General features: G+C 45.8%; 1 protein-coding gene across 1 annotated transcript in view; it reads left to right on the top strand.

The window, feature by feature from the left end:
- sema5a (sema domain, seven thrombospondin repeats (type 1 and type 1-like), transmembrane domain (TM) and short cytoplasmic domain, (semaphorin) 5A) overlaps nucleotides 1-18,626 on the top strand; it is a 188,730-nt gene that overhangs the window by 155,991 nt on the left and 14,113 nt on the right. The window contains exon 16 of the mRNA XM_070880009.1: nucleotides 8,449-8,667. Within this exon, the coding sequence (XP_070736110.1) occupies nucleotides 8,449-8,667 (219 nt within the window). The remainder of the gene's footprint in view (nucleotides 1-8,448; nucleotides 8,668-18,626) is intronic.

Here is an 18,626-nt window from a genome sequence, read left to right as displayed (position 1 = left end):
GCTCCGTGTATATAAATGGCAAGACAAGATTGTGAAAAATTAAAATAATTCTTATTAACAACAATAACCATAGTGTGCTGTAAAGAAGGACTAAAGGATGCCATCATCCACAGCAAACAATTATTGAAACATTATCACCCACATCCACGTGCAACTAGTCACATTAGTTCATATTCAAACAAGGTCACCAGCTCTGGCCAGTATCACACAATTCTTTATTGGATCATCCAAGTGCAACTATTGACATGAGTTCATATGGAGCAAGGTCACCATCTCTGCGTACTAGCACACACATATTTAGCGGGTCTTTCTCCGTGCTTTCCCACCCCTTCCCTTCTCCTCCCTCCCTGACTGCTCCTCCTTAATGGGGTCATAGTGCCTGCAGCAAGGCTGGTAGAAGATCACTATGTTGGCCCTGCTGCCACAGCTGACGGCCTAACAGGACATTCTGCACCAGCTCGGGCCCTGGAAAGCCCGGCTGCGGACTGCATCACCTCAGCATAGGCGGCAGCACTCTGTGGTGGATGGATTGCAGAGAGCGGCAGGGGTAAGGGTGGAATGATGTCATCCTGAAAGAGGACATCACGTTCCAACAGGCCTGACACACTGCTACTCCCCTGGGACAGAGCCTCAGCATCTGGAGCTACCTGACTGAGCACAGATTGCTGCCGTGCTTCACCAACGTTAGATCCCTGTGCAACTGATGGAGCCCACAGCGCTTGGTCTGCCCTCCAGGCCTCCATAACCAGTGCCTGTGAAGAGACACTTGGTTACTCAACCAGGACTGGTTTGATAAAAATGATCAGGAGATCCAAGAACTAATAGATTGTAAGCGCAGAGCATTTCTGAGCCTCAAGCAACAACCCAACATGGAAGCTGTAAAGCAGTGTTACAGGCTCAAGGCTGAGGTCCAACAAAAAATCCGGGACTTAAAAGAACAGGTGGTGGATGGAGAAAGCACAGGAGATACAACAATTTTCCGATAGCCACGATCTTCATCGCGGTCCAAACTCCCAAGGCCCCACCCCACTGCTGGCCAAGAATGGGGAAACACTCATCAAGGACACTGAGGCTGTCAGGGCCTGCTGGAAGGAACACTTTGAAGATCTCCTCAATCGAGACTCTGCCTTTGACTCGAGTGTTCTCAACTCCATCCCGCCGCATGCGATCCGCCACTACCTCAGTGAAACCCCAACGTTGCATGAGGTAGGCAAAGCCATAAAACAGCTCAAGAACAACAAGGCTATGGGTGCGGATGGAATTCCTGCTGGGGCATGAAAATATGGCGGAGAGATGCTGTTGGCGCGGACACATGACCTCATCTCTCTCATCTGGAGGGAGGAGAGCATGCTGGGAGATCTCAGAGATGCAGTGATCATGACCATCTTTAAAAAGGGGGACAAGTCCGACTGTGGCAACTACAGGGGAATCTCCCTGCTTTCAGCCACTGGGAAGGTTGTCGCTAGAGTTCTCCTCAACCGTCTTCTTCCTGTGGCCGAGGAGTTCCTCCCGGAGTCACAGGGTGGATTTCGTCCCCTACGGGGCACAATGGACATGATCTTTGCAGCGCGACAGCTTAAGGAAAAATGCAGGGAGCAGCGCCAGCCCTTATACATGGGCTTTTTTGATCTTACAAAGGCCTTTGACACTGTCAACCGTGAGGGCTTATGGAGCGTCCTCCTCCATTTTGGATGCCCCCAAAAGTTTGTCAACATCCTTCGCCTGCTCCACGATGACATGAGGCCGTGATCCTTACCAGCGGATCCATTACAGAACCAATCCACGTCCGGACCGGGGTCAAACAGGGCTGCGTCATCGCTCCAACCCTCTTCTCAATCTTCCTTGCTGCCATGCTTCGCCTCACAGTCAACAAGCTCCCCATTGGAGTGGAACTAAACTACAGAACCAGTGGGAAGCTGCTTAACCTACGTCGCCTCCAGGTCAGGTCCAAGATCACCACAACCTCTGTCGTTGAGCTGCAGTATGCAGACGATGCCTGTGTCTGCGCACATTCTGAGGCTGAACTCCAGGATATGGTCAATGTATTCACCGAGGCATATGAAAGCATAAGTCTTACGCTTAACATCCATAAGACAAAGGCCCTCCACCAGCCTGTCCTCGCTGCACAGCATTGCCCCCCCCAGTCATTAGGATTCACGGCGCGGCCCTCGACAACATGGACCACTTCCCATACCTCGAGAGCCTCTTATCAACAAAGGCAGTGCGCCAGTGCAGCCTTTGGCTGCCTCAGGAAAAAAGTGTTCGAAGACCAAGCCCTCAAATCTACCACCAAGCTCATGGTCTACAGGGCTGTAGTAATACCCGCTCTTCTGTATGGATCAGAGGCACGGACGATGTACAGAAGACACCTCAATTCGCTGGTGATATATCACCAACGATGTCTCCGCAAGATCCTGCAAATCACCTGGGAGGACAAGCACACCAACATCACTGTCCTTGCCCAGGCCAACATCCCCAGCATTGAAGCACTGACAACACTCAGTCAGCTTCGCTGGGTAGGCCACATAGTTCGCATGCCAGACACGAGACTCCCAGGTGTCAGTGGTGATGTCACATGAAGCAATTGCTCTATGTGGAGCTCCTTCACAGCAAATGAGCCAAAGGTGGGTAGCGGAAATGTTACAAGGATGCCCTCAAAGTCTCGCTGGGAAAGTGTGACATCAACACTGACACCTGGGAGTCCCTGGCCGAAGATCGCCCTAGGTGGAGAAAGTGCATCCGGGAGGGCGTTGAGCTCTTCGAATCTCAACGCCGCGAGCGTGAAGAGGTCAGGCGCAGGCAGCGGGAGCATGCGACAAAGCAGTCCCACACCCTCCTTCCCCCGACGAATGTCTGACCCACCTATGACAGGGTCTGTGGCTCCTGTATTGGACTGTTCAGCCACCAAAGGACTCACTTTGGGAGTGGAAGCAAGTCTGCCTCGATTCCGAGGGACTGCCTATGATGATGATGAGACACGAGGGCAGCGGTCAGTGCCTGCGTGGATTCAAGTTGGCTCTGCATTAGGGCAGACTGCGACTGCAGCACACCACATAGCTGATTGATGCCACCACGCACCAATGACATGACCGTCAGCAAGCCTATCATAGCGTCGGTTTGGTGCTCAGTGGCTACTGCCACTTCAGCCATAGTCCATGCCACCACGTCTGGGACCCCATGGTCACTTGAAGCATCCAACCTCCATTGGTATCTACCAAGGATCGGCTCAATGGGCTGCTGAGTCACACGCGCAAAGGTTGCGGTGGCTCCTCCATCCTCACAGCTAGTGCATCGAGACTCTCGGGCACCATTGCCAATACACTCAGCAGATCGCTGTGCATCTGCAATGACTGTCTGGCAAGATCCTCTAATTCAGGCTCATCAGCAGAGTGCTGCTGAGCATCACTCAGGTGCGCACTCACCCTCCGGGGAGCTGGCTCCTGATCTCCCCTCCCCCATGGCATTGCTGCAGGCCACTGGGTCCCGGAGCATTACCCACCTCCTTCTCCCCAACCACACCTTCCGACAAAAAGCTGTTGGCCCCCCTCTCTGCGGCCGCTGGATCATAGAAACATAGAAAATAGGTGCAGGAGTAGGCCATTCGGCCCTTCGAGCCTGCAACACCATTCAATATGATCATGGCTGATCATTCACCTCAGTGCCCCTTTCCCGCTTTTTCTCCATACCCCTTGATCCCTTTGGCCGTAAAGGCCATATCTAACTCCCTCTTGAATATATCCAATGAACTGGCATCAACGGCTCTCTGTGGCAGGGAATTCCACAGGTTAACAACTCTCTGAGTGAAGAAGTTTCTCCTCATCTCAGTCCTAAATGGCCTACCCCTTATCCTAAGACTATGTACCCTGGTTCTGGGCTTCCCCAATATCAGGAACATTCTTCCCGTATCTAACCTGTCCCGTCCCGTCAGAATCTTATACATTTCTATGAGATCCCCTCTCATCCTTCTAAACTCCAGTGTATAAAGGCCCAGTTGATCCAGTGCTCCTCATATGTCAGTCCAGCCATCCCTGGAATCAGTCTAGCAAACCTTCACTGCACTTCCTCAATAGCAAGAACATCCTTCCTCAGATTAGGAGACCAAAACTGAACACAGTATTCCAGGTGAGGTCTCACCAAGGCCCTGTACAACTGCAGCAAGACCTCCCTGCTCCTACACTCAAATCCTCTAGCTATGCAGACCAACATACCATTTGCCTTCTTCACCGCCTGCTGTACCTGCATGCCAACTTTCAGTGACTGATGTACCATGACACTCAGGTCTCGTTGCACCTCCCCTTTTCCTAATCTGCCACCATTCAGATAATATTTTGCCTTCGTGTTTTTGCCACCAAAGTGGATAATCTCACATTTATCCACATTATACTGCCTCTGCCATGCATTTGCCCACTCACCTAATCTGTCCAAGTCACCCTGCAGCCTCTTAGCATCCTCCTCACAGCTCACACCGCCACCCAATTTAGGGTCATCTGCAAACTTGGATATATTACACTCAATTCCTTCATCCAAATCGTTAATGTATATTGTAAAGAGCTGGGGTCGCAGTACTGAGCCCTGCAGCACTCCACTAGTCACTACCTCCCATTCCTAAAAGGACCCGTTTATCCCAACTCTCTGCTTCCTGTCTGCCAACCAATTCTCTATCCACGCCAGTACATTACCCCCAATACCATGTGCTTTGATTTTGCACACCAATCTCTTATGTGGGACCTTGTCAAAGGCCTTTTGAAAGTCCAAATACACCACACCCACTGGTTCTCCCTTTCCACTCTACTAGTTACATCCTCAAAAAATTCTAGAAGATTTGTCAAGCGTGATTTCCCTTTCACAAATCCATGCTGACTTGGACCGATCCTGTCACTGCTTTCCAAATGCGCTGCTATTTCATCCTTAATAATTGATTCCAACATTTTCCCCACTACTGATGTCAGGCTAACTGGTCTATAATTTCCCGTTTTCTCTCTCCCTCCTTTTTCAAAAAGTGGTGTTACATTAGCTACCCTCCAGTCCATAGGAATTGATCCAGAGTCGATAGACTGTTGGAAAATGATCACCAATGCATCCACTATTTCTAGGGCCACCTCCTTAGGTACTCTGGGATGCAGACAATCAGGCCCCGGGAATTTGTCGGCCTTCAATCCCATCAATTTGCCCAACACAATTTCTCGCCTAATAAGGATATCCCTCAGTTCCTCCTTCTCACTAGACCCTCGGTCCCCTAGTACATCCGACAAGTCATTTGTGATTTCCTTCGTGAAGACAAACCAAAGTATTTGTTCAATTGGTCTGCCATTTCTTTGTTCCCCATTATAAATTCACCTGAGTCCGACTGCAAGGGACCTACGTTTGTCTTCACTAATCTTTTTCTCTTCATATATCTATAGAAGCTTTTGCAGTCAGTTTTTATGTTCCTGGCAAGCTTCCTCTCGTACTCTATTTTCCCCCTGCTAATTAAACCCTTTGTCCTCCTCCAGTCCAGTCAAGTCCAGAGAGGTGTCCTTCGTCTCCTCCTCCTCTCCACCATCACCCGCAGTTGAAGGCTGACGTGCAGGCTCCTGGCCGACTGAATCATCATCTGAAAGCACAAAGGCAGAGAAGAGTGGTTACCTGCAGGGTAGGGGGCCAGGATTGGGAAAGGCATTTGGAATGTCAGTTTCATGGAAAGTGGTGAAGGATTGGGGTGTCAGGGCTTAGTGGGCTGCGGGAGGCTGCAAAGGAACTCAACGTACCGTCATTGTCCTGAGGGGGCTCGGCCTCACCCACTGCACCCACTTGTGCGCCCATTAGGGCCGAGACACGTTCCTTCACCGGAGTTAGGGGTTGCGCTTCAGAGTCCTCTCCTCCAGTCTGCATCTGGTCTGTTCGGATCTGTGCGAGCTTGGCCTGTAAGATTAAAGTGAACGTCAGAGTTAGTGCCCTTCTATCTGTCTGTCCGAAGTGCCTTACATTGTTCAGAACATGTTAGTGTATGAGACTCTGTAAAGGTCGATGTAACTTCCATTAGCTGCGAGAATGTGGCAAAGCTTGAATGAGGGGGGCCAGGACCTAACAGTTACTGTGAGGATAGCAACTTCCAGACACATATGAAGACTGAGGAGGTACCAAGATGAGGGGTGGGTCTCCACAACTGAGTAGGAAGGTTAACGGCGCTTGCAGGCCCTTGGGGTCAGTGAGGCTGCAAATGCGAGCATTGCATCTGACCTCAACCATGTAGAGTATGGGGTCAGACACATTCACACTGAGGAGAGACTGCACATTGAGCTCAGAGCATGGCATGTTCAGGTTAATGTAAAATATACGCACCCTCACCACTCGCATCATGTCATTCCACTTCTTGCGACATTGACTCGCTGTCCTGGGCACCGTGTCACTCGCTGACACTATTTCAGCGACTTCCCGCCAGAGCCTTCGAAAAGTTTGGGCCTGTGCCTCCTTCCAGCCTCCGTGCTCAGTAATTCTCGACGATTATCCAGGGCATCAAGCAAAACATCGAGAGCGGCGTTGGAGAAGCGGTGAGCGCGCTGGCGAGCTGCTGCTGCATCTGCCATCTTCACCCTGTGAGTGAGTGTGTAGGAAGGGTAGATACGCACGAGGTGATGCCACGGTCAATCACCGCCTCAATTGAATCCAGGTGGCGGCAGTATGACTGTGGCGCAGTTACAAATGATGATTGCCGCCTGGATGTTGCCACCTCACTTGCCCCCCCCCCCACTTAAGGCCACTTACTGCCTCCAAAGTAGAGTGCAATGTCTGATTTAATGCTGCAATCCCCTTTTCAGGTGGCAAAACTGAATTTCGTGGTTGGAGGCAGCAACTGAGTAACTGCCACCTAGCGGTAAAATCTCCATTCAGACGGTGATACCGCCTCAAAAACAGTGTCACCGAATTTCAACACCAATGGCTTTGGTCTTTCCAATATTTAATGATACTCTCCATCTGCGCCTGTTGGCAAGATATAATGGATGCTAAAATCGATCCTTTGACCTATTTAGTAAGGCTAAAGCAGGCAAGTTCAATTGTTTGACAACTACAGTAAAGGGGTTTTGATAACATAAATTGGGATAATACGTTCTGCTTTTAATTGAGTTGGTAACTAGAGGACATAAATTTAAGGTCATCACCAAAAGTATGAAGAGATTGAGAGCAGGAGAAATTTATTTTTGCAGAAGTTGTTAGGCCCTACCAGAAACATTGGCGGAAGCTAAATCCACAAGCTTTTAAAAGAGAAATGAATAAATACTTCAAAAAGAAAACATTGATAAGGGGAACGGGTATGGGATTAAGTGAATAACTCCTTCAAAGAGCTGGCAGCATTTGGAGGGATTTCTTCAAGGAAATACTCTTTTAACTAAGTTTCCATCTGTGATATAAAATTCTATGTTTCCCTTCCTTTTTGCCTGCCACTTTTTAGACCTCTGCAGCGTCAGCTGAGGCAAGGACTGCCACAGTGAAGATGCCTCTTGAGCCTTCCTTAAAGACTTCAGAAAACTTTTGTCACCTTATTGTGATACAGCCTTTCATTGTCCTTATGTCTCGAATTTTCACTTACATTCAATCTACCGCACCCATCGAAGTCTGCATCTGGTGATGTGAATAACGATGTGGCTGTTGAACCTCGGAGAATTGAGTGCTAGTGACTTAGTGAGGTTTGCACCAGCACGTAACCATTTAGAAATGACTTACAAAAAATTGCACCTGTGCTCGTCATTTTAACAGTTGTCTGAAAGTGCTAGTTAAAAGAGTATTTCCTTTAAGAAATCCCTCCAAATGCTGCATTCTTATATAGAACCATTATTTTCTTTGAGCTTAACTTCCATTGTTGATTCACTCATGTTAAAAATGAATTAAAATTCAGAAGAAATTGTTGAATATATATATTAAAAAGATACCTTTTTCTTTAATAATTGTAGAATCTAGTCTGTGCTAGCTGATAAAGTGTTACTGTTGAAATAATTTGTATCTTTAATGGTGCAAATTAAAAGCTTCTTTAAAGCAACAAAGTATATTTATTCTTTAAACTGCAAACTGCAGCCCCACTGAACACTTGTGATAATATTAAATGACTAGCACCAACAAGGTCTGCTTTAGACCTCTAACTATACTTGATACTTTATTTTGGCAAAAAGGTGTCCAGAAGAATGTTGATTTCCTTAAACCCATTTCATTTACCAATCCATCTTAAGTGAAAAAATGATTTTCCTTAAACAGTATTCAGTCAAGTTAACCTATGGCTAAAACATTACACTTGTAATTGGAAACTTATTATTTAGCTCATTTTACTTTGGCTCCCTGATGATAGAAAAGGGTTTTATATTGTTGGCTTAATAAAATATTCGCTCCACCACCATTCTTTTTTCCCCATAGGTAAGCAGTTTTGCTTTCTGAATTTAGAACTTCAGTTCCTTGACTTTTTCCCCTTGTTTCCTACAGGGTTTTCTGGAAGTATCTTACGATATGGGAGATTTTCTGCTTACACAGTCAATGGTGCTTGGTCTGCCTGGCTACCCTGGACACAGTGTAGCAGAGACTGCAGCCGAGGAATTCGGAGTCGCAAACGAATGTGCAATAATCCCGAGCCAAGGAATGGAGGGCTTCCCTGTCTAGGACAACCACTGGAATATCAGGAGTGTAATATCATGCCTTGCCCAGGTACGGAAGTCAGGATTTTGAACTGCGTGGCAATCAGAGTAAAGCTGCTGTTTGTAAATAAATTGAACATTTCTGGTCTTATCAGTATATAGAAACATAGTAAATAGGTGCAGGACCAAGCCATTCGTCCCTTCGAGCTGCACCACCATACAATATGATCATGGCTGATCATGCAACTTCAGTACCCCACTCCTGCCTTCTCTCCATATCCCCTGATCCCTTTAGCCGTAAGGGCCACATCTGACTCCCTTTTGAATATATCCAACGAACTGCACTCAACAACTTCCTGTGGTAGAGAATTCCATAGGTTCACAATTCTCTGGGTGAAAAAGTTTCTCCTCATCTCGGTCCTAAATGGCTTACCCCTTATCCTTGGACTGTGACCCCTGGTTCTGGACTCCCCCAAAATCGAGAACATTCTTCCTGCATCTAACCTGTCCAGTCCCGTCAGAATTTTATATGTTTCTATGAGATCCCCTCATTCTTTTAAATTCCAGTGAATATAAGCATGGTCGATCCAGTCTTTCTTCATATGGCAGTCTTGCCATCCCGGGAATCAATCTAGGGAACCTTTGCTGCACTCCCTCAATAGCAAGAATGTCCTTCCTCAGATTAGGAGACCAAAACTGTACATAATACTCAAGGTGTGGTCTCACCAAGGCCCTGTACAATTGCAGCAAGACCTCCCTGCTCCTATACTCAAATCCTCTCACAGTGAAGGTCAACATGCCATTTGCTTTCTTAACTGCCTGCTGTACCTGCATGCCTATTTTCAATGACTGATGTATCATGACACCCAGGTCTCGTTGCACCTCCCCTTTTACTAACCTGTCACCAGTCAGATAATAATCTGCCTTCCTGTTTTTGCCACACTTATCCACATTATACTGCATCTGCCATGCATTTGCCCACCCACCTAACCTGTCCAAGTCACCCTGCAGCCTCTTAGCATCCTCCTCACAGCTCACACTGCCACCCAGCTTAGTGTCATCTGCAAACATGGAGATATTACATTCAATTCCTTCGTCTAAATCATTAATATATATTGTAAATAGCTGGGGTCCCAGCACTGAACCTTGCGGTACTCCACTAGTCACTGCCTGCCATTCTGAAAAGGACCCGTTTATTCCCACTCTTTGCTTCCTGTCTGCCAACCAGTTCTCTATCCACGTCAATACATTACCCCCAATACCATGTGCCTTAATTTTGCACAGTAATCTCTTGTGTGGGACCTTGTCAAAAGTCTTTTGAAAGTCCAAATACACCACATCCACTGGTTCTCCCTTATTCATGCTACTTGTTACATCTTCAAAAAATTCTAGAGGATTTGTCAAGCATGATTTCCCTTTCATAAATCCATGCTGACTTGGACCGATCCTGTCACTGCTTTCCAAATGCGCTGCTATTACATCTTTAATAATTGATTCCAGCATTTTCCCCATTACCGATGTCAGGCTTAGCGGTATATAATTCCCCGTTTTCTCTCTCACTTCTTTTTTTAAAAAGTGGGGTTACATTAGCTACCCTCCAATCCATAGGAACTGATCCAGTGTCCATGGAATGTTGGAAAATTACCACCAATGCATCTACTATTTATATGGCCACTTCCTTAAGTACTCTGGGATGCAGACTATCTGGCCCTGGGATTTATCGGCCTTGAATCCCATCAATTTCCCTAACACCATTTCCTGACCAATAAGGATTTCCCTCAGTTCTCTCAGTTCCTCCTTCTCGCTAGACCCTCGGTCCACTAGTATTTCCGGAAGGTTATTTGTGTCTTCCTTAGTGAAGGCAGAACCAAAGTATTTGTTCATTTGTTCTGCCATTTCTTTGTTCCCCATTATAAATTCACCTGATTCTGACTGCAAGCGACTTACATTTGTCTTCACTAATCTTTTTCTCTTCACCCTCCAATCTATAGAAGCTTTTGCAGTCAGTTTTTATGTTCACTGTACGCTTACTCTCATTCTCTATTTTCCCCCTCCTAATTAAACCCTTTGTCCTCCTCTGCTGAATTCCAAATTTCTCCCAGTCCTCGGGTTTGCTGCTTTTTCTGGCCAATATATATGCCTCTTCCTTGGATTTACCACTATCCCTAATTTCCCTTGTTAGCCACAGTTGAGCCACCTTCCCCTTTTATTTTTATGCCAGACAGGGATGTACAATTGTTGAAGTTCATCCATGTGATCTTTAAATGTCTGCCATTGCCTATCCACCATCAACCCTTTAAGTATCACTCGCCAGTCTATTCTAGCCAATTCACGTCTCATACCATCGAAGTTACCTTTCCCCAAGTTCAGGACCCTAGTCTCTGAATTAACTGTGTCACTCTCCATCTTAATGAAGAATTCTACCATATTATGGTCACTCTTTCCCAAGGGATTGCTAATTAATCCTCTCTCCTATAATAAAGATCATTCTTTCTTGCACATTATACATGGAGAGAGGAGGGAAAGTGAGCAAAATAAACATACATATCTCGACACCACCAGATGTTAGTATGAATTGATGTTGATCTTTCTTTCTATTTCTGACAGCCAGGAGTACCCAAAGACATGGAAACATAGAAAATAAGTGCAGGAGTCGGCTATTCGCCCCTTCGAGCCTGCACCACCATTCAATAAGATCATGGCTGATCATTCACCTCAGTGCCTCTTTCCTGCTTTCTCTCCATACCCCTTGATCTCTTTAGCCGTAAGGGCCATATCTAACTCTCTCTTGAATATATCCAATGAACTGGCATCAACAACTCTCTGCGGTAGGGAATTCCACAGGTTAACAGCTCTCTGAGTGAAGAAGTTTCTCCTCATCTCAGTCCTAAATGGCTTACCCCTTAGCCTTAGACTGTGACCCCTACTTCTGGACTTCCCCAACATCGGGAACATTCTTCCTTCATTTAACCTGTCCAGTCCCGTCAGAATTTTATATGTTTCTATGAGATCCCCTCTCATCCTTCTAAACTCCAGTGAATACAGGCCCAGTCGATCCAGTCTCTCCTCATATGTCAATCCTGCCATCCCGGGAATCAGTCTGGTGAATCTTCACTGTACTCCCTCAATAGCAAGAATGTCCTTCCTCAGATTAGGAGACCAAAACTGAACACATTATTCCAGGTGAGGCCTCACCAAGGCCCTATACAACTGCAGTAAGACCTACCTGCTCCTATACTCAAATTCCCTAACTATGAAGGCCAACATGGCATTTGCCTTCTTCACCGCCTGCTGTACCTGCATGCCAACTTTCAATGACTGATGTACCATGACACCAGGTCTCGTTGCACTTCCCCTTTTCCTAATCTGCTGCCATTCAGATAATAATCTGCCTTCATGTTTTTGCCACCAAAGTGGATAACCTCACATTTATCCACATTATACTGCATCTGCCATGCATTTGCCCATTCACCTAACCTGTCCAAGTCACCCTGCAGCCTCTTAGCATTCTCCTCACAGCTCACACTGTCACCCAGCTTAATTGCATCTGCAAACATGGAGATATTGCACTCAATTCCTTCATCTAAATCATTGATGTATATTATAAATAGCTGGGGTCCCAGCACTGAGCCCTGCGGCACCCCACTAATCACTGCCTGCTATTCTGAAAAGGACCCATTTATCCCGACTCTCTGCTTCCTGTCTGCCAACCAGTTCTCTATCCACGTCAATACATTACCCCCAATAACATGTGCTTTAATTTTGCACACCAATCTCTTGTGTGGGACCTTGTCAAAAGCCTTTTGAAAGTCCAAATTACACCACATCCACTGGTTCCCCCTTGTCCACTTTACTAGTTACATCCTCAAAAAATTCCAGAAGCTTTGTCAAGCATGATTTTCCCTTCATAAATCCATGCTGACTTGGACTGATCCTGTCACTGCTTTCCAAATGAGCTGCTATTTCATCTTTAATAATTGATTCCAACATTTTCCCCATTACTGATGTCAGGCTAACCGGTCTATAATTACCGTTTTCTCTCTCCCTCTTTTTTTAAAAAGACAGTACTCGACAAATACTGTGCAGATTCCCTACAGCCTCCTCCAACATCCTGAGAGCTCATACTCATTTTATCCAATTTAGAAGGATAATGGGCTAAGTGGGCCCTGCTGGGGTTCAAACCCAGGGCTCTTTGACCCTAATCCAACGTGCAATCAATTGAATTCATATTATACAAAAGTAGATTTATTATCACATTGATTGCTGCATGGCCTATTATTTAAACAATTAAAAAATACAAATTGCATATAGTTTTAGAGCTATTGGGGTGTCCTTTGTAGAAGATGCTGAAGCTTCTAAAGATGTAAAGATAGCTTGGCCAGTAATAGGTACTGGAAAACAGGGAATTATAGACCGGTCAGCCTGACATCGGTAGTGGGTAAAATGATGGAATCAATTATTAAGGATGTCATAGCAGTGCATTTGGAAAGAGGTGACATGAAAGGTCCAAGTCAGCATGGATTTGTGAAAGGGAAATCATGCTTGACAAATCTTCTGGAATTTTTTGAGGATGTTTCCAGTAGAGTGGATAAGGGAGAACCAGTTGATGTGGTATATTTGGACTTTCAGAAGGCGTTCGACAAGGTCCCACACAAGAGATTGATGTGCAAAGTTAGAGCACATGGGATTGGGGGTAGTGTACTGACATGGATTGAGAACTGGTTGTCAGACAGGAAGCAAAGAGTAGGAGTAAATGGGTACTTTTCAGAATGGCAGGCAGTGACTAGTGGGGTACCGCAAGGTTCTGTGCTGGGGCCCCAGCTGTTTACACTGTACATTAATGATTTAGATGAGGGGATTAAATGTAGTATCTCCAAATTTGCGGATGACACTAAGTTGGGTGGCAGTGTGAGCTGCGAGGAGGATGCTGTGAGGCTGCAGAGCGACTTGGATAGGTTAGGTGAGTGGGCAAATGCATGGCAGATGAAGTATAATGTGGATAAATGTGAGGTTATCCACTTTGGTGGTAAAAACAGAGAGACAGACTATTATCTGAATGGTGACAGATTAGGAAAAGGGGAGGTGCAAAGAGACCTGGGTGTCATGGTACATCAGTCATTGAAGGTTGGCATGCAGGTGCAGCAGGCGGTTAAGAAAGCAAATGGCATGTTGGCCTTCATAGCAAGGGGATTTGAGTACAGGGGCAGGGAGGTGTTGCTACAGTTGTACAGGGCATTGGTGAGGCCACACCTGGAGTATTGTGTACAGTTTTGGTCTCCTAACCTGAGGAAGGACATTCTTGCTATTGAGGGAGTGCAGCGAAGGTTCACCAGACTGATTCCCGGGATGGCGGGACTGACCTATCAAGAAAGACTGGATCAACTGGGCTTGTATTCACTGGAGTTCAGAAGAATGAGAGGGGACCTCATAGAAACATATAAAATTCTGACGGGGTTAGACAGGTTAGATGCAGGAAGAATGTTCCCAATGTTGGGGAAGTCCAGAACCAGGGGTCACAGTCTAAGGATAAGGGGTAAGCCATTTAGGACCGAGATGCGGAGGAACTTCTTCACCCAGAGAGTGGTGAACCTGTGGAATTCTCTACCACAGAAAGTTGTTGAGGCCAATTCACTAAATATATTCAAAAAGGAGTTAGATGAGGTCCTTACTGCTAGGGGGATCAAGGGGTATGGCGAGAAAGCAGGAATGGGGTACTGAAGTTGAATGTTCAGCCATGAACTCATTGAATGGCGGTGCAGGCTAGAAGGGCCGAATGGCCTACTCCTGCACCTATTTTCTATGTTTCTATGTTTCTATATCATAATTCAAATCGTACAAGTTGCAAAGGCTGTAGTATTTATTGGGTGACCCATCGTCCTTATAAAAACAAAAATTCTTACCGTATCTATCTATATACGGCAAAGGTTCCTTCACTTTGTGTAAGATGGGAAATAATTTGTTTATTATGACTGAGGTATCTGTCACTTCTCCCTTGTCTTAAAATGATCCATAGTAAACTAGCTATTCTAAGCTGTCCTATCTAAAATCAAAGAAATATGTTCCTAACCAGTGAAGACTGTTTATAAGAGAAACTTATCATTCCCAAACTTTTTTCAGTGACAAATTTTAAAGGTTCATGAATTGGCATGAAACAAAGGGAAATAAGATGAAACTTAAATGGTTGTCAGTTGAAGTAATTAAAGATTAAAGCAATCTCCAAGGGAGGAATTTTAACCCCCAAAAATTGGTGGGTTGGGAGCATGGGGGTAGTTAAAGTGTTAAAAATGTGAACCCGCCTCCAACCCACCCACTTCTGGTTTTAACGGAGGCGGGCAGCTAACCCGCTACCAGGAGGCGGGCAGTCTATTTAAATATTAGAACGAGGATGGAAGCCTCTTTAACATCCATTTTGTGTTTAACTGTAGCTGGTCGTGTTTTGCACACTTCATAAAACTCACCAGCTACAGCAAGGCGAGGACTGCTGCATCCCGGAGGTAAGTGCCTTTATACCTACCTCTTGGCTCCAGGGTCCCTGCCTAACCCACCCCCTGCGATCAGAGACCGCCCCCCCCACAAGGCCTCCAAACGCCTTCCTGGACTCCACCTCCTCCTACCCCCACCCCACCCACCTCGATGATCCTCAGACCAGCCCCATTCCTCTTTCCCCCTCACCTCCAACCCCTACCGATGCTCAGGACACCGGTCCCCATCGGCTCTCCCTCCCACGCTCCGATGCTCAGGAGTCCAGCCCTGATCCATTCTCCCCCCCGGATCCTCCTCCAGCCGACACCGGCCCCCACCCGATCCCTCCCTCTCTCCTCTGTGTGGCCTAACTGCCAGAGGCCTACCCGGGCCCAGCCAGCCAGCCTCTCCATCTGGCTGACTGCAGGTGGGAAACAGTGGCTTCCCATGCAATTTAGGCCCTGCCGTTAAAGTCAGCAGCGCCTGCGGGAAATCCATTCTCTCGGGTTTCCTGACCGCCTCAGAGCCGCCCAGCCCCCAACCCGCATTCCCCATTAAAATTCAGCCCCAAGTGGTTTTTTTTGTAAGGCATTGTAATAGAATGGGACACAATTTCATTTAATCTGGGGTCGAACTTTGGACCTTCATGACCTATATTGCTGAGTCCTACCACTGGCCATCAGAGAACTTGGGAGTTGTACTCGTTTAACATGATCTCTTTCATCAGCACAAGCTAATATTAAGGTTTGAGTAAACTGCATCCCAGATGTCACTTAATCCTCAATTTTTGTTTATGTTGCTGCTTTGTTTATAATGTTGATTCAAAGAGTATTCTGCATCTGCCAGACAATATGTGAAGAAAATACACATAGAAATCAGGTCCAGCTCTACAGGAATAATTGAAAAATTATCAGTAACTGAAAAGAAAGCAACATAACAATAATTTTACAGCCCCCAAATTGAGCTTCAATGTCAGCGCAGTTGTGTCATGTTTGAGTAAATACAAAATCTGCAGATTGAGTTTCTTTAGTCTGTAGCCTGATATTGCAACAAGACACTGATGGAGAAGGAACTTTATGTTGTGTATTTGATTTACATATGCATACAGATGGGGTCACTGCTTTGTTTAGATGCCAATTTGTGGTATTCTGGATAAAAAAAGATTATAGCAATTTATATATATGGAAAATTCCTACATGTCATCTAGCAAGAATGAATCATTTTTCAGATTTGGTGAGATAAACTTTGCAAGAGTTATGAATGTCTTTATCCCTCCACTTCCAAACCTTTGTTGCTTCTTTTTATGTATTTTTCCAGCTTTCAAATTTTTGTTGCTCTGTTGCAACCCTCCTCCATCCCACTGAATTAAAGGAGCATATTGTGCTGTGTTTATATTATGAAGTTGCTTCTGCAGTGGATTAAGGCTGCTGGTGCTTTGTGCTCTGCCCCGAATACATTGCAGAATGGATTTCAGAGCACCGGTGGCATGCGGTTCTTTGAATCTTGTGCTTGCAAATTTAAAGTAATTTTGACCTGTGCATGTGCAGTTATGATTGGAAACAAAGCTCCCTTGATGTTGGGGAAAGGTCTTTACTGGCCTGCAGAGCAGAAATTACACTGCTGGCATGTAAAGGTGCTCTAATAAATGTAGGGTGCCAGGTTCATTTTTATCAATGTCATCTGTGGTGGTTTCCTGCCACCATTTTTTTGCCTCCATTTACACAGGACAAAACCACACCTTAACTGAGCCTCCCTGCTGTGGAAGGCACTGTTGCAGCCACATTTATATTGCAACACTGACATCAGAACCAGGCTGCCTCCAACAGCAGAACCCTTATATAAATATACGTAGGATTACATAGGATATACAAAAAGAAAGACTTGCATTTATAAAGCACCTTTCACGATCACCAGACGTCTAAGTGCTTTACACCCAATGAAGTACTTTTTGAAGTGTAGTCACTGTTGTAATGTGGCAGCTAATTTGCACATAGCAAGCTCCCACAAACAGCAATGTGATAATGACCAGATAATCTGTTTTTGTTATGTTGATTGAGGCATAAATATTGGCCAGGACACCGGGGATAACTCCCCTTTGAAATAGATCTTTTACATCCACCTGAGAGAGCAGACGGAGCCTCGTTTTAGAAACATAGAAACATAGAAAATAGGTGCAGGAGTCGGCCATTCAGCCCTTCGAGCCTGCACCGCCATTCAATGAGTTCATGGCTGAACATGCAACTTCAGTACCCCATTCCTGCTTTCTCGCCATACCCCTTGATCCCCCTAGTAGTAAGGACTACATCTAACTCCTTTTTGAATATATTTAGTGAATTGGCCTCAACAACTTTCTGTGGTAGAGAATTCCACAGGTTCACCACTCTCTGGGTGAAGAAGTTTCTCCTCATCTCGGTCCTAAATGGCTTACCCCTTATCCTTAGACTGTGACCCCTGGTTCTGGACTTCCCCAACATTGGGAACATTCTTCGTGCATCTAACCTGTCTAAACCCGTCAGAATTTTAAACGTTTCTATGAGATCCCCTCTCATTCTTCTGAACTCCAGTGAATACAAGCCCAGTTGATCCAGTCTTTCTTGATATGTCAGTCCCGCCATCCCGGGAATCAGTCTGGTGAACCTTCGCTGCACTCCCTCAATAGCAAGAGTGTCCTTCCTCAAGTTAGGAGATCAAAACTGTACACAATACTCCAGGTGTGGCCTCACCAAGGCCCTGTACAACTGTAGTAACATCTCCCTGCCCCTGTACTCAAATCCCCTCGCTATGAAGGCCAACATGCCATTTGCTTTCTTAACCGCCTGCTGTACCTGCATGCCAACCTTCAATGACTGATGTTTTAACGTCTCATCCGAAAGGCGGCACGTCTGACAGTGCAGCACACCCACAGTACTGCACTGGAGTGTCAGCCTAGATTTTTGTGCTCAAGTCCCTGGAGTGGGACTTGAACCCACAACCTTCTGACTCAGAGGCGAGTGTGCTACCCACTGAGCCACAGAAACAGGCCATTTGGCCCAACCAGTCCATGTCGGCATTTATGTTCCACTCGAGCCTCCTCCCATCCTTCCTCATCTAACTCTTATCAGCATAACCCTCTATTCCTTTCTCCTTCATATACTTATCTAGCCTCCCCTTAAATGCATCTGTACGATTCACTTCAACCACTTCCCTGTGCTGGGTAGAGAGTTTCACATTCTCAACACTCTCTGGGTAAAGAAGTTTCTTCTGAATTCTCCATTTGATTTCTTGGTGACTATCTGAAATTGATGGCCTCTAGTTTTGCTCTTGCTCACAAGTGGAAACAATTTGTGTCTACTGTTTAAAAAAAAACTTTCATAGTTTTAACGACCTTTATTAGGTCACCCTTCAGCCTTCCCGAGACCCAGCCAGTTAAATCTTTTTTGCACTCTCTCCAAGGCCTCTATATCCTTTTTATAATATGGTGACCAGAATTGTACACAATATAGCAATTGGGGATTCATATCCTTTGGTCATAGTTAAAAATAATATTCTTTTGTAAGTGGAAAAATAATTAAGTTAAGTTCAAATAGA

The sequence above is a fragment of the Pristiophorus japonicus genome, chromosome 5 (genome assembly GCF_044704955.1).
Source record: "Pristiophorus japonicus isolate sPriJap1 chromosome 5, sPriJap1.hap1, whole genome shotgun sequence".
Lineage (NCBI taxonomy): Eukaryota > Metazoa > Chordata > Chondrichthyes > Pristiophoridae > Pristiophorus > Pristiophorus japonicus.
Note: the sequence above shows the minus strand (reverse complement) of the source record. Positions and strands in the feature narration are given on the sequence as shown.